The 12,042-nt window shown below is 51.2% G+C and overlaps 1 protein-coding gene across 2 annotated transcripts; it reads right to left on the bottom strand.

The window, feature by feature from the left end:
* Window positions 1-3,989: 3,989 nt before the first annotated feature.
* On the bottom strand, window positions 3,990-8,008 carry SELENOV (selenoprotein V). 2 transcript variants are annotated; one of them, XM_023649724.2, is made up of 6 exons: window positions 7,179-8,008; window positions 5,394-5,418; window positions 5,194-5,247; window positions 5,016-5,090; window positions 4,830-4,917; window positions 3,990-4,117 (listed from the first exon to the last, which is right to left on the bottom strand). In XM_023649724.2, exons 1-5 carry the CDS (start codon window positions 7,883-7,885, stop codon window positions 4,840-4,842), a joined length of 939 nt encoding a protein of 312 aa, XP_023505492.1. In that variant the 5' UTR covers window positions 7,886-8,008; the 3' UTR covers window positions 3,990-4,117; window positions 4,830-4,839. The 2 variants fall into 2 exon arrangements, with proteins under 2 accessions (XP_023505492.1, XP_014587212.2); XM_014731726.3 differs by having other exon boundaries at window positions 4,819-4,917; window positions 7,179-7,992.
* Between the last annotated feature and the right edge of the window lie 4,034 nt (window positions 8,009-12,042).

Below are 12,042 nucleotides of genomic sequence, written 5' to 3'. Positions count from 1 at the left end.
GCGGCCCAGTGTTTCGTTGGTTCGAATCCTGGGTGCGGACATGGCACTGCTCATCAAACCACGCTGAGGCAGCGTCCCACATGCCACAACTAGAAGGACCCACAACAAAGAATATACAACTATGTACCGGGGGGCTTTGGGGAGAAAAAGGAAAAAGAAATGATCATCAGTTCAACGATCCTTATTGATTTTCTGACTGGTGGTCTAGCCATTTCTCATTGACAGGTGTTGCAGTCTTCAACTAAAATAGCAAATTCATCTATTCCTCCTTGTAGTTTCATCAGTTTTTGCCTCATGTATTTTGATGCTCTGTTGTTAGGCAAGTACATATTAAAGATGGTTATGTCTTCATGAAGAATTGACCCCTTTAACCTTATGCAACGCCCCTCTTTACCCCCTGATAAATTTTCTTTCTCTGAAGTCTCTTCTGCTGAAATTAATATAGCTACTCCTGCTTTCTTTTGATTAGTGTTAGCATAACATATCTTTCTCCAGCCATTTACTTTTAACCCATATATCTTTATATTTAAAGTGGGTTTCTTATAGACAACATATGGTTGGGTCTTGTTTTTTTAGTCACTCTGACAGTTTCTGTCTTTCACTGTTGCATTTAGACCATTAACCTTCAAAGTGATCATGGATAGATTTGGATTCATATGTACGATACTTGTTACTGTTTCCACATTTATTCCTGTTGTGGGCAGAACTCGGTTCCCTGCAGTTGTAGGACTGAGGTCCCCATTTTCTTGCTGGCTGTCAGCTGGGGGTCACTCTCAGCTCCTAGAGGTTGTCCCCAAGACCCAGCCAATTGGCCTTCTCACAACATGGCAGAACTTCTCCCAACTTCTTCAAGGCAAGCAGGAGAATTTCTTCTGCTGCTTCTTGTCTCTTTTAAGGGACACCTTAAAAGATCACCTGATTAGATCAGGCCCACTCAGGATAATCTCTCATTTGACTGACTCAGAGTCAGTGCAAAATCCTTTTTGTCATATAACGTGACATGGTCCTGGGAGCGATATCCCATCATATTCATATGTCCACCCACACTCAAGGGAACAGGATTATACAAAAGTGTGGGTCATGGGGGGGGTCACCTTAGAATTCTGCCTACCATAGAAACTTTCATTAAAGCATTTGTTATCTTATTATGATTTCTTATTTTTTATCTTATGATATAGTAAAAAATCTACAGTCAGACCCTTTCGCTCACTGACTGCTCTCACTCAGTGAGTTACACCCTCCCAATCCTGGCGTATTTGTTAGGACTTGGGCTTGACAGCATGTGACAGAGACCCAAAATAACAGCAGCTTAAGCAAGAAGGAAGTTTACTTTTCCCTCCTGTAACAGTCTGTTGACAGGTGATTTCTGGCAGCTCGACCAGGAGCCCAGACTCCTTCCCTGTTGTTGTTCCATCGTCCCTACTCAACCCCTGTTGAGTCATTCCCTGTCTCATAATCAAAATGGCTCACCATCAAATCCATATTCCAGAGGGCAAGACAGACGACACCCCTTCCTTAAAGGGCACAACCCAAAAGCTGCTCACATTATTTTTGCTCATATCCTATTGGCCAAAACTTAGTCATGTGGCCACAACCTAGCTGCAAAGGAGGCTGGGAAATGTAGTCTTTAGCTGGGGACTATTTTGAAGGAAGTAGAAGAGGATAGATATTGAGGGACACTTAGGGGTCTCTGCCCCAGCTAGGATGGCCAAGTCTTTGTCTTCATTCTGCAGATGGAGATGCTAAGCTCAGAGTGCTGATGTCACCTGGAAGGTGACAGATAAGTCAAGAGTGGAGAGGAGTGAGGGCATCTTCTTTGAGCTGATATCTCATTGCTGATGGAGCATGAGGCAAACAAGTGAAAGTGAGGGAATGCGTAAAAGAATGATTTGGCCGGGCCAGCCACGTGGCCAAGTGGTTAGGTTCTCGCGCTCTGCTTGGGTGGTCCAGGGTTTCACCGGTTTGAATCCTGGGCATGGACTTATCCCCACTCATCAAGCCATGCTGAGGCGGCGTCCCATGTGCCACAACTAGAAGGATCCACAACTATAACATACAACTATGTACTGGGGGGCTTTGGGGAGAAGGAGGAAAAGTAAAAACTTTAAAAAAAAAAAAAAGAATGAGGGCCAGCCCAGTGGCGCAGTGGTTAAGTGCGCACGTTCCGCTTTGGCGGCCCTGCGTTCGCCGGTTCAGATGCCTGGCGCGGACACGGCACTGCTTGGCACGCCATTCTATGGTAGGCGTCCCACATATAAAGTAGAGGAAGATGGGCATGGATATTAGCTCAGGGCCAGTCTTCCTCTGCAAAAAGAGGAGGATTGGCAGCAGATGTTAGCTCAGGGCTAATCTTCCTCAAAAAAAATAATAAAACTAAATTAAAATTTAAAAAAGAATGATTTGGTGGACAACTGCCGTGAGGTGTCTCTCATGGTTGCCACCCCTTGTCTGGGTGTGAAGTCGCGGACAGCAGGAGAAAACACTGAAACCCCAATCCTGAACTCTGCCTTCCTCTTCTGCTCGTCCGGGGCTACAGAGTGCGGTGGGAAAACTCGGGCTCTGCAGACAGACGGGCTGGGTTGGAATCTTAGTCCACCCCAGCTGTGTGACCTAGGTCAAGTGACTCGTGACTCTCTTCTCTAATGTAGAGAAAAGAAGAAGATCGTTTAGCACCTCCTGGGCCTCACTGTTCCGAGTGTCTACACGGGCTGACTCCTCTCACCCTCTCGGTGCCCGGCCCCTGGGTCCTCTTAGCATCTCTGTGTTCCAGGTGAGGGAACAGCCAGAGGTGCCAGGAGCTTCTGTGACCCATCAGGGCCATTCAGCTAGTCCGAGGTGGAGCCCATCTGCCACACCGCCTCCCAAGGACACACACAGCTCAAGTTGTGAGGATTTAAGCCAGAGACAGGAACTCTGTGCGTTGCAGGGACAAGGAGCTCCAGGGCCTGCTCCTCCGCCTTCTCCAGCCCCTCTCTGTCCCACCTCACTCTGCCACAGCCGCCGTCCCTGCCCTGCACTGGTGACGCCTCCTCCGGGGCCCCCCCAGGTCCCTGCCACTCACCTTGTCCCTGTGGAGACTCCTTCAAACCTGCTGTGTAGTGAAAAATTAGCTTTACGCAGAAAGAGGTCTGGCCTTTGCCCTGACTTCTGGAGGTAACCTCTGAACTCGTAATTTCCCAGCGACAGAAGCGTCTTGGTTATTCGTGATGGGCCCTGATGGTTTCTGCTGATGAGGTGACTGGCAGTGGGACCCTAGATGATTCCCGCTAATGAGATGACTCAGATGGGGTGGGGGGTGGGAGCTACACCAGAAGGACCGACAGTGTGCCTAGAGGATGGGGGCCCTAAACCCTGTGATTCCAGCACGGTCTCTACACCCAACCTCCAGCCTTGGGGAGGGGAGGAGAGTCGGAAAGGGAGTTCAACTCCTGGAGCCGTGATTCAGTCAGACGTGGTAAAAGTCTGATGCCCATGCCTTGCCCCAGACCTCCTGGCACGCGCCCAGTGACCCCACAGTGCCAGGTGCAGAATAGGGGCCCATGAATGTCCACTGAATGCACAGATGGCCCTCCCCCAGGTCCTCGAGACTCCGCCCCACGCTGGGATTCTAAGACCTGTGGGTTTTGGAAGGTGGTTCTGTCATGCAGTGAAGTCTGGGATGTCAAGGGTTTGGGACTTGCCACAATCCCTATTTCTGTCTTAATCCCTAAAAATGCCAGTAAGATGGGAAGTTTTCAAAATGTATCCCAAACCAGGGCATGGGAAAGGAAGAAGCCACAAGAGAAAGAAACCGACCTCAACAGCATGAAGAGTGGAGGCTAGACCACCAGGAGCAAGGCTGGGAGCAACAGGGCTAGACTTATGTTCACAGCAGGCCTCCCCTCCCCACACCCAGGGCCAAATGTTGGAGATGCTGGAAGGATGGAGCAGGCGACTTCCACAGACCTCAGGATTGAGGGTGGCGACAGCAGCCACAGCGAGACCAGAACTCAGGGAGGCAGACTCTGTATGTATTTCCCTCTTGGCCCCTCCCGGAACCCACCTCAGCCCCAGCCGCCATCAGAAAAGGACCTGACTTGGCAACATTTCAGCCCTTCTCGTCATCTCACCGAGGCTCCTGAGATGGAGAGAGAAGAGAGAAAACAATTTTAAATAGTAATAGTGATGACAGCACCATAAAAATAATAGTGCGTCGTAATCCACGGGAAGCGTTAGGACAGTGCCTGCCACCTAGTAAGCAGCAGCTTGGGGATGTGTGTACGCTAAGTGGTTTGAACAATCCAGGATGGGAGGCAAGTAAATTATCATGCATGTCCTTTAATAGCTTCAGACAAAGTTAGCCTAGAATTTTCTGCAGTGATCCCACGTTCTGCGTCTGCACTGTGCAATGTAGCAGCCACAGGTGGCTAGCGTGACTAATGAATGCATCTTTAACATATTTAATTTTAAGTATCAATTTTCAATGGAAAAGACACATGCTGTTCTTGGGTAGCACAGGTTTACAACTAAAAACTAAAAAAAGAGAAATCTAAAGCTCTTTTGAAAAAAAAAATTATCATTGACATTCCCTGAGCCCTCCTCTGGGCCAAGGCACTATTTATTAGCTCTGATGAGGCGTCTCGAGAATCATCTCAACAACCCCATCTGACAGGTGGGGAAACTGAGGCTCAGCAAAGCTTGCAGATGACTTGTCCCAGTAAGAACAGTGAGGACTGACTGAGCTAGGATGGGGGCTCGGGTGTCTTTGATTCCAAGACAGTGCCCAGCCCCCTGCCCACCCCCACCCCCCCAGCCCAGCCTCCACCCCTCCCACCTCACCTCCGGCCTACCAGGTGCCTGCTACCTTCTCTTGATCTCCTCATTGATAGCGCTCACGATTTTCCGCAGCCTGGCCTCGTCCACAAAGCCATCGCCTTTCTGGGCACAGAGGGAAGGAACACCGACGTGAGTGTCCCCCACCTCCAGGGCCCCGGCACCACCCTCCCTCCGCGCCCGAAACCCTTGCTCAGAATCACCTTCTTCGAATGGACCAGTTTCCCTTCGACAAACACTTCAAACTCCCCCGAAGCCTGGGCGCCTACGTCCTCCTCCTGGGGAGGGAATGTTAGGGGTGGGGGGAGGCTGAGAGCTCCCCCCAGGCCCCTCGGGGGTCTCAGCACCCTGGCTGCCCCCCCAAGCCTCAGGCAAACTCACAAAGACTAGACGGTTTGGGAATTGCTGGTCCAGACTCTTTCTCAGCAGAATGTACTGTGGGGAGGAGATGAGATCATGTGGTCCCGGGATCGCAGGGTCACGGGGTCGCCGGACTTGGGAGGGCAGGGGGGGAGGGACAGGAACTCCTTCCAGACCTCATGTCCTACACGCCTCCCACCTGCAAAGCCAGAACTACTCACCCGAAGGCCATAGCTTCAGAGGCCGCTGGAAGCCGAGGGCAGGAGGAGGGAGGCAGAGAGAGACAGAGGGAAGACACGGCATCAGTATCCCCCAGGCCCAGAGGGACCCCGTGAACCCCCGAGTCAGCTCACGTTCCTCCGGCTCAGAACCCTCCCATAGCGCCATCTCACTCAGGGCAAATCCCCACAGTCCTCGCCATGGCCCACAGCCCCCGAAGGACCTGCCCCCATCACCTCGCGGCCCCATCTCCTCCCCATCTCCTCCTGGACCAGTCTGCTCCAGCCACAGGGACCTCCTAGCTCTTCTTCCAACACTCCGGGCATGGCTTGCCTCAGGGCCTTTGCACTGGCTATTCCCACTGCAGAAGGCTCTGTCCTTGGTATCTCCGTGGCTCCTCCTCTCCCCTCCTTCAGGTCTTTGCTTGGATATCACCTTCTCAGCGAGGCCTTCCTGACTCCCCCAGCTGAAACTGTGACCCACCCCCCTAAGCTGCCTTGTGTCCACAGCACTGGTCATCTTCTAAGATAGCCAATTTACTATGTGTGCCGTGTGTTGTTCATTCCTGCCCCTGCACATCAGAATGTCAGCGCCGCAAGGACGAGGATCTCTGTCTCCTTCACTGCTGGGTCCCTGAAGCCAAGAACAGGGCCTGGCACATAGTAGGTGCTTAATGAGAGTTGAATGAATGAAATAAGAAATCTGTGGAGCCAGAGAAACAGATAGAAAGGAGGAGATGGGGGCCGGCCCAGTGGCGCAGTGGTTAAGTGCACACATTCTGCTTCTCGGTGGCCCGGTGTTCGCCGGTTTGGATCCCGGGTGCAGACATGGCACCGCTTGGCAAAAGCCATGCTGTGGTAGGCGTCCCACATATAAAGTAGAGGAAGATGGGCACAGATATTAACTCAGGGCTGGTCTTCCTCAGCAAAAAGAGGAGGATTGGCAGTAGTTAGCACAGGGCTAATCTTCCTCCAAAAAAAAGAAAGAAAGAAAGGAGGAAATGGGCAGAGAAGGGGCGGAGGATGGGGAAACAGAGACAGGAGAAGGAGAAAGAGACATGCACAGCAAGAGGAAAGGAAAAGAGACAGTGGGTTGGGGAGACAGGCAGAGAATGGGAGAGATGGCCTGGACAGAGAGAAGAGGGAAAAAGTGAGACGAGGAGAGGTGAGGGGGAGCAGACCTAGAACAGGCAAGAGGCACAGGGTTGGGGGCAGACAAAGGTCCCTCCCTGGGCACCTTCAGCCTTAGGTCTCAGGGAAGTCAAGGAAGGTCATGTGTTGCTGTTGTCCTTGACACAGAGAGAGACCCAGCTGGGCTCACAAATGAGAACAGAGGCCAGCCTCCTCTGACCTTTGCACTTGCTGGCCCCTCCCCCTTGCTGCCTTGATCCCCTCCCCCACCCCAGCCCTTCCCTTCGCAGCCTCCTCCCCCTCATGACAAGTGTGGCAGCTCCAGCGCCACCTCCTGAGAAAGGCGGCCCCTGACCACCCAGTCCGAAGCTCCCCCACCCCGTCCTCCCTCAGGGGGCTCCGTCCTAGCGTCCCTACGGAGGAACGCAAGTGGCTCCTGAATGAATGAATGAATGAAGGAATGAGAGTGAAGGGATGAAGCTGAGAGCAGGAATTAGAACCCAGAGCTCTCTAGTCCCAAAGAGAATGATGGGTGGAGCCACGATTCCAACCTGGGTATCAAGACTCCCTCCGCTCACCTGCCTAGACCCCAGCACGTACTCGGTCCAGCCCTGTCCCCAGGGGGAGAAAGGCGGTGGGGTGGGGACGGCCCCTCACCAGTAGATCACTCGAATCGTGATCTTGTTGTCCACTTGGAAGTTCTCACTGGTGGAGGCGAAGGTGTTGGTAGGAATCGGTGTGGCCGTCGGGAGGGTCCCCAGGATGGGCACGATAGGTCCAGAATTGGGATCTGTCCACTTGGTGGTGGATGGGTCTGCGCTCGGGGTGGGCCCCAGCAAATCAGTGGCCGATGGAGGGGGAGCAGGAAGGGGCTCCTGGGTGGGCCCGAACCCATTGGCGACTGATGGGACATGCTTCACACTCGGCGTTGTGGGCGCAGGGTCTTTATCGGGTGACAAAGTGGGCCCTGGAGCAGGTTCTGGGGGCGGATCCACAGGTAGGGCGGAGTTCGCGGCAGCGACCGAGGATGAGGTTGGGGTTGGGGTTGGGATCCGGACCAGGGTCGGGGGCCAGACCGGAGTCGGGGTCCGGCTGGGGGTCGAGGCCCGAACCGGAGTCGGGGGCCGGACCGGGGTCGAGGTCCCGACCGGAGTCGCGGGCCGGACCGGGGTCGAGGCCCGGACCGGAGTCGGAGTCCGAGACGGAGTCGAGGCCCGGACGGGAGTTGGGGTCTGAGACAGGGTCAAGGTCCCGACGGGAGTCAAGTTCCGAACTGGGATCGAGGTCCTGACCGGAGTCGAAGCCCGAACCGAGACGGAGGTCCGGGCCAGGGAGGGGGCTTGGGCCCGCGCCTGGTTGTTCATGGGCGCCGGGGGCCCGGGGTGACCCGGGTTGGGATCCCGCCCCGCCCTCCTCGCTTGGGCAGGGGGAGCCTCACCCGCGCCAGGGTTCTAGGACGGGGGGCGACCACAAGGGGGCACTGTTACACCGTGTTCCACTCGCGCGCGGGTTCTATCACTCAGGCCCGGGGATGGAGCGGCACCCCCAGATGTCGCCCGAGGATCCCCATGCCATGACCAGGGTAAGGAACACACAGACTGCCCCCGTGGTCCCCTCGCTGCCCTTCACATTCATGCGTTCAGCATCTGGTTATCGACTGCCTGCTGCGGGCACCGCCCTGTGCTGGGTGATGCTGGGGACAGAGCCCTGATCAGGAAAGCCCTGGTCCCATCCTCAGGCTCCCTGTCCAGTGGGGGAGACACACCCATCACCAAACAAGACAGCCCAGGGTGGTCGGGGCTCGGGGAGCAGGCGGGGACGGGCACAGGGGTCAGAGAGATGGTGAGGGGTGCACAGGGACCTGTGAAATCCCAGAAGAGGTGGTAGAACCAGTCTGGGGAAATCAGAGAGGGCTTCCTAGAGGAGAGGACAACTGAGAGATCTGGAGAAACATAATAATAACAATAACAGAATTTATATAGTGCCAAACGCTACACACATGCCCACAGCCAGTAAGTGGCAGAGCCAGGATTCAAACGGAAGCTGTCAGGCTCCGAGGTCCTGGCACTAAACCGCTCTGCCAACAGCCCTATTGCACTGTGAGTTCCTCCACAGTGGGGACTTGTCATCTTCACTGCTGAGGCCCCAGCTCCTAGAACAAGGCCTGGCACACAGCAGGTGCTCAATAAATCTTTCTCTTTTTGCTTTGAAATAGTTTAATACTCGCAAGGAGTTGGAAAAACGGTACAGAGATTCTTGTGTAACGTTCACGCAGCTTTCCCCAATAATATCTTATGCAACCACCGTACATTGTCAAAACATGGAGCCTGACATTGGTCCAATGCTATTAGGTCAGGTACAGACCCTAGTTGGATTCATGGAAGGGTTTTGAGCAGAAGGGCGGCATGACTCGCTGTACTGCCTTTCCTGTGTTAAACCCCAGGCCTGGGTCTCAAAAGCCAGGAAAATCAGAAAAGACACCGAATTTTCTGTGGGATGCTAGGCAGGTCTCTACTCCTGTCTGGGCTTGAGTTTGCCCCTCTGTGGAACGGGCTTTGAAATGGGTTTTCCTCTTATGGCATAAAATTGAGAACTAACGTTTACTGAGCGTCTGTTATTTGCCAGCCTCTGTTATAAAATGCTTTGCACCGGGGCCGGCCCTGTGGCAGAGTGGTTAAGTTCACACGCTCTGCTTCAGCGGCCGAGGGTTTTGCCGGTTCAAATCCTGGGCACAGACATAGCACTGCTCATCAAGCCACACTGAGGCGGCGTCCCACAGGCCACAACTAGAAGGACCCACAACTATGTACCAGGGGACTTTGGGAGAATAAGGAAAAATAAAATCTTAGGGAAAAAAATGCTTTGCACTTACCTTACTTAATACTCACAACTTTCTGAAGCAGATTCTATTATGATTCTCCTTTTACAGATAAGGAAATTAAGATGCAGAGAGGTGAAGTGGCTTGTTTGAATGGGTGACAGAATCAAGATCTGAATCCAGGCAGTCCAATTTCTGTGCCTTTGCAGGCTTTTTATTTTATTTATTTTTTGAGTGATCCTTGAGGTTACTTTATTTAGTATTGCCATTGTGCTAAACGCAATAAGTTTGGGCTTGCAAGATTTAAAGATCTGCTGAAAGAGAAAAAAAAAAATCACAAGTTTCCTCTTGGTGTGGAATGCCTTCCCCCTTGGTCCTTAGGGCTCTGCTTCCTTTCATCTGGAAAGTGAGGGATTCAGGCCAGGATAACTTTCCTTCCCTGTGAGTTCTGACAACCTGAGATGGTCTTCCTTGCCCCAGCCGCTGCCACCTTAGGCTGAGCCTGCCGCCATCCGAGAGGCAAAGCATGAAATAAGGGCCTGCATTTTAAAGGGTCTGCTGACTCGGGTGAGGGCCTCTTCCCTCTGATGGTAAATCAGAGAACTTCGGCTGTCACTCTGAGAATCCAGCCAGCTCTGCTCCCATAATGACTAATGGGTGTGAACGGTGGTGGTGCCAAGATTCTGTCACAGGTGAGGCAGCCTTTACACCAGGAAGTACCTCAAAGGGGGGAATCCATGGGATTCAACTGCCTGCCTTCGGTTTTTAGGCAGCCACTGATCAAAAAAATAGGATGAGTGTAGCACGTCTTCCCATCTCTGCTTTTAAACTGAGTTCTGCTCTCTCAGCAGGTTGCACAACTGGTTCAAGGCAGCAAAGACTCTTAGCCTCCGAGTATCAAGAGTTGTCTTAGAAGGAAAAATGGGCTGATGTTGATGTATTTAGTTTCCATTTAAATATTATTTTGTAATGGGCTTTTGTTTCCATGTCCACATAGTCTTTAAAGGTAGAGTCATTCCTCATGACACGGAAATTCAATACAGTGAAACTTGAAAGAAGAATTTATAGGTATAGATATTTATTCAATATATGGCTTAAAGAGAAGAAAGAATAAACATGCATTTAGACTCTCTTTCATAGTTACATAATTACCTTTATCCGTGCTTCTTGATTTTTCATGTGTATTTCAATTACTGTCTGAGGTCACTCGCTTTCAGCCTGAAGAACTTCCTTTAGTATTTCTTATAAGGCAAGTCTGCTAGCAACAAAGCCTCTCAGTTTTCACTTATCTGAGAATATCCTTATTTTGCTTTCATTTTTGAAAGATAGCTTTACTAGATATAGGATTTTTTTTTTTTTTTGAGGAAGATTAGCCCTGAGCTAACAACTGCCACCAATCCTCCTCTTTTTTTGCTGAGGAAGATTGGCCCTGAGTTAACATCCATGCCCATCTTCCTCTACTTTTTATATGTGGGACGCCTGCCACAGCACGGCTTGATAAGCACTGCATAGGTCTGCACCTGGGATCCAAACTGGCAAACCCCAGGTGGGCCACCGAAGCGGAACGTGCAAACTTAACCGCTGTGCCACCAGGCCAGCCCCTGGATATAGGATTTTTGATTGACAGTTTTTCTCCTTTGAGCAATTTGAATGTGTTAGCCCGCTGCCTTCTGGCTGCCGTTTCTTCAGTGAGTAGTCAGCTGTTGATCTCACTGGGCTCCCGCGTAAGTGCTAAGTTGTTTTTTTCTTGCTGCTTTCAAGATTTTCTCACTGTCTTTGGCATCCAGCATTTTTACCATGATGTGTCTGTTTGTGGATATTCTTGCGTGTTTCCTACGAACAGTTCATTAAGCTTCCTGGATGTGTAGAGATTAATGTTTTTCAATAAATTTGGGATTTAAGCCATTATTTCTTTGAATATTTTTTTTTTCTCCTCTCTCTCTCTCTCCTCTCTTCTCCTTCTGGCACTCCCATTACATGTATATTAGTGTTCTTAATGATGCCCCACATTTCTCTGAGGCTGTGTTGATTTTTCTTCATTTTTTTTCCCTCTCTGGTTCAGATTGCATAATCTCTACCAATCTACCTTCAAGTTTGCTGACGCTTTCTTCTGCCAGTCCAAATCTACTGTCGAGCCTCTCCAGAGAATTTTTCATCTCAGATGTTGTACTTTGCAACTCCAGAATTTCCATTTCTTTTTTTTTTATTTATTATCTCTTTATCAATATTGTCTGGTGCAACATTGTTATTATACTTTCTTTTACTTCTTGTTTAGTGACTGGCTAGATTATTTTAGTGATGTCTATTTCTCTCCTCCTCCCTGCATCGCAGAGCCCCAGGGGATGCAGCCTGAGGTATGTCCACAGTCCCCTGGATGACCCCAGGCTATTGGCAGGTTCTCTGTCTCAGCAGTTAAGCTCCACTAATCGCCCAGTAATTCCTCTGTTGTTTCCAACAGCATCCTGGGGCATACATTTCTTCAGAGGCTGAAAAAATTAGGGATCCTTTGAAGGGTTAGTTCCCAAGGTCAGTTTGAGATTTGTTCTGACCCCAGGAGGGCTCTTCTCAGCTGTCTCTTTCTCTTCCTCTCTGGCAAACGAGCCCACCTAGAGTTTCACTCACATCTCCAATGAATCTATCAATCTCCTTCCAATGGCCTCTTACCGCCACCTCCAGTTTTTGAGGGCACTTTTAGGCTCGAAC

This window comes from Equus caballus, chromosome 10, assembly GCF_041296265.1.
Source record: "Equus caballus isolate H_3958 breed thoroughbred chromosome 10, TB-T2T, whole genome shotgun sequence".
In the NCBI taxonomy this organism is placed as follows: Eukaryota; Metazoa; Chordata; class Mammalia; order Perissodactyla; family Equidae; genus Equus; species Equus caballus.
The sequence above is the reverse complement of the archived record's forward strand: the minus strand, read 5'-3'. Positions and strand labels throughout refer to the sequence as shown.